A 3,047-nucleotide genomic window follows, 5' to 3' on the forward strand; every position below is an offset into this window, starting at 1 on the left:
ACAAGTTGCTTAATTCAATTTAAGCAGATTGTGATAAGTAGAGATGTTGTGTTCGATGAATCGAGAAGATGGAATTGGAAGTCAAGTTTAGATGACAGATATAATGGTGTTGTCATTGATTCTGAGGTGGCTAAAATTGATGAGAATCAGGAAGTTGATTTACCAAGAGGTAGAAGTATATCCCCAATTCAAAGAAGATCTCAAAGGAACAGCCAAGTTCCCAATAGGTTCAGAGGTTTTGAAATGGCTTCATATGCAAATGTCAATGAAGATGGTGACATTGTACACTTTGCATTATTTTCGGAGGTTGAACCTGTTAGTTTTAAAGAAGCTATTGAGGACAGGAAGTGGGTTGATGCTATGACAGAGGAGATTAGGTCGATCAAGAAAAACCAAGTGTGGGAGCTAGTATCCTTACCGAAATCAAAGAAGGTCATTAGTGTGAGATGGGTCTTTAAGATCAAAACTAATCCAGGAGGCAAGATTGTAAAGTATAAAGCGAGGTTGGTCGTAAGGGGATTCCTTCAAAGGCCCGATATTGACTACAAAGAAGTGTTTGCTCCTGTTGCTCGAATTGAGACGATAAGAAAAATTATTGCTATTGCAAGCTCAAGAGGATGGACATTGCATCAGCTCGACGTTAAATCAACATTTCTAAATGGGCTCCTTGAAGAGGAGGTGTATGTGTTGCAACCTCCTAGGTTTATAATAGAAGGACAAGAGGAGAAGGTGTTTAAGTTGAAGAAAGCTCTCTACGGTCTCAAACAGACGCCAAGAGCCTGTAATAAAAGAATCAAAAATTACATGTTAAAACTTGGTTTTGTGAAGTGTACATGTGAGTTTGGAGTTTATGTTCGAAAGAAACGAAGCTTGATTATAATTTGTCTGTATGTTAATGATCTTTTGATTACTGGAAATCATGAAGAAGATATTGTCAATCTTAAGATGGAGTTGATGCTTGAATTCGAGATGACTGACTTGGGAGCCTTGTCTTATTTCTTGGGTTTCAAATTTACAAAAGTAAAAGGAGGAATAGTGATGCATCAACATCGATATGCAACAGAAGTGTTGAAGAGGTTCAACATGCTAAATTGTAATTCAGCAATCACTCCATCAGAAGTGGGTCTGATTCTCGAGAAGGAAGGGAGTGATGAATATGTCGACAAAACAGAGTATAAGCAGATTGTTGGTTCATTACGTTATCTTTGTCACACAAGACCTGATATTTTTCGTTGGACTGATATCAAGGTACATGCAGAAACCTAGAGTATCTCATCTTCTTGCTGCCAAAAGGATTTTGAAATATACCAAGTATCAAAGGATATGGATACAAGCTTCTAGAAGGAAGCTAATAGCAATTCTACTATCTTGTCTTTTTTGATAAAAACAAGTTGTGATCTTTTTTTTATTCTTTCCTGATCTTTTTGTACAGGTGTCTTATTTTTATTAGTTCATTGCTTTGATATTTTGCTTTACGGTTAAGCCTAGAAAAGGTGTACTGCTTGTATATATTCAGACCTTTTATATTGGTTTCATAGTGAGAGAGAAATATTCATTCTCATATTATTCCTTTCCTTCTTCTCTCCCGATCATCTTTTTGTTTTCTAATATGGTATCAGAGCTCTGATTTTCAGGGCTCTGATTACTACTTTTACACATGGGTGAAGTTATTGATCCCTCACAAGACCTTAGTTCCCCTTACCATGTCAGTTCATCTGATAATCCCTCCTTTCTCATTGTCCCGAATGTTATTGAGGGGCCAAACTATCATCATTGGTCACGTTCATTTCGAATGAGTCTCATTTCAAAGAACAAGATAAGTTTCATTGATGGAACCATAGAAGCTCCCACTCGTACCAGCTCATTGTTTCCAGCATGGCAGAGAGCCAATATGCTGGTTGTTTCCTGGATGCTCAAGGCTGTTTCTCCATCCATTGCACAGAGCATTATCTGTATGGACAACGCCTTCGACATATGGAATGATTTAAAGGACAGGTTCTCACAAGGAGACATGATTCGCATTTCTGATCTTCAAGAGATGATTTCTTCTTTCAAACAAGGTGAGTTGAGTGTTACAAACTATTTCACTGAGCTCAAAATTCTTTGGGATGAGCTTGATCTTTTGTGCCCATTACCTGCTTGTTCTTGTGCTTTTAAATGCACCTGTAGTGCTATTGGGAATGTTGCTAAATATAAAGGACAAGACCAGGTTATTAAATTTCTAAGGGGGCTAAATGATAACTATTTGACTGTTAGAACTCAAATTCTATTGATGGATCCCTTGCCATCTTTGAATAGAGTTTTCCCTCTTGTTATACAACAAGAGAGACAAATTTTTGGTGATCAGTCCAAGGCAATGGCTGTTACTGGTAGAGGGGGCTATAAAATCAACACTGCAAGTTATGGAAGAGGAAGCTATGGAAAAGGAAATGCTTCTAAAATCTGTAGTCATTGTGGAAAGACAGGACATACCATTGATACATGTTATAGAAAGCATGGCTTCCCACCTCATTTCAAGTTTAAAAATCAGAACCATGATCAAAGTCATGCTAATGCAGTATTTCAAAATGCAAGTTCTAATGTTGATGGTGAGCAGAATCATGAAGGTTCAAAGGCAGAATTACAGCCTCAACAAATTAATTTTACTCCTGAGTAGTGTCAAGCATTGTTAGCTCTTTTACAATAGTCTAAATCCACTGGCAATGTTTCAAATCAAGTCTCTGTTATTCCTTCCAACATGACAACACACACTGGTAATAAATCTCCTTATTCCTTTAGTTCTTAGATACTTGATAGTGGTGCCACTGACCACATTTGTTCATCTTTGACTCATTTTACTTCATATCATCAAATTAATCCTATCTGTGTCAAGTTGCCAAATGGAAATCAAGTCACTGCCAATTATTCTGGAAGTGTTTTTCTCAATCAAAATCATGTCATACACAATGTTTTGTATATTCCTTGTTTCACTTTTAATCTTCTTTCGGTAGCAAAGTTAATTGATAATTTATCATGTGTGCTTACTTTTGACTCTGATGGTTTTCACA

The 3,047-nt window shown here is 36.9% G+C and overlaps 1 protein-coding gene across 1 annotated transcript; it reads left to right on the plus strand.

Annotated features, from left to right (window-relative positions):
* The first annotated feature begins 1,657 nt into the window (after positions 1 to 1,657).
* LOC109791068 (uncharacterized) lies at positions 1,658 to 2,656 on the plus strand. Its single transcript, XM_020350322.1, has one exon. It carries the CDS (start codon positions 1,658 to 1,660, stop codon positions 2,654 to 2,656), a length of 999 nt encoding a protein of 332 aa, XP_020205911.1.
* The last annotated feature ends 391 nt before the right edge of the window (positions 2,657 to 3,047 follow it).

Source organism: Cajanus cajan, chromosome 5 (genome assembly GCF_000230855.2).
Source record: "Cajanus cajan strain Asha chromosome 5, NIPB_CcT2T_4, whole genome shotgun sequence".
In the NCBI taxonomy this organism is placed as follows: domain Eukaryota; kingdom Viridiplantae; phylum Streptophyta; class Magnoliopsida; order Fabales; family Fabaceae; genus Cajanus; species Cajanus cajan.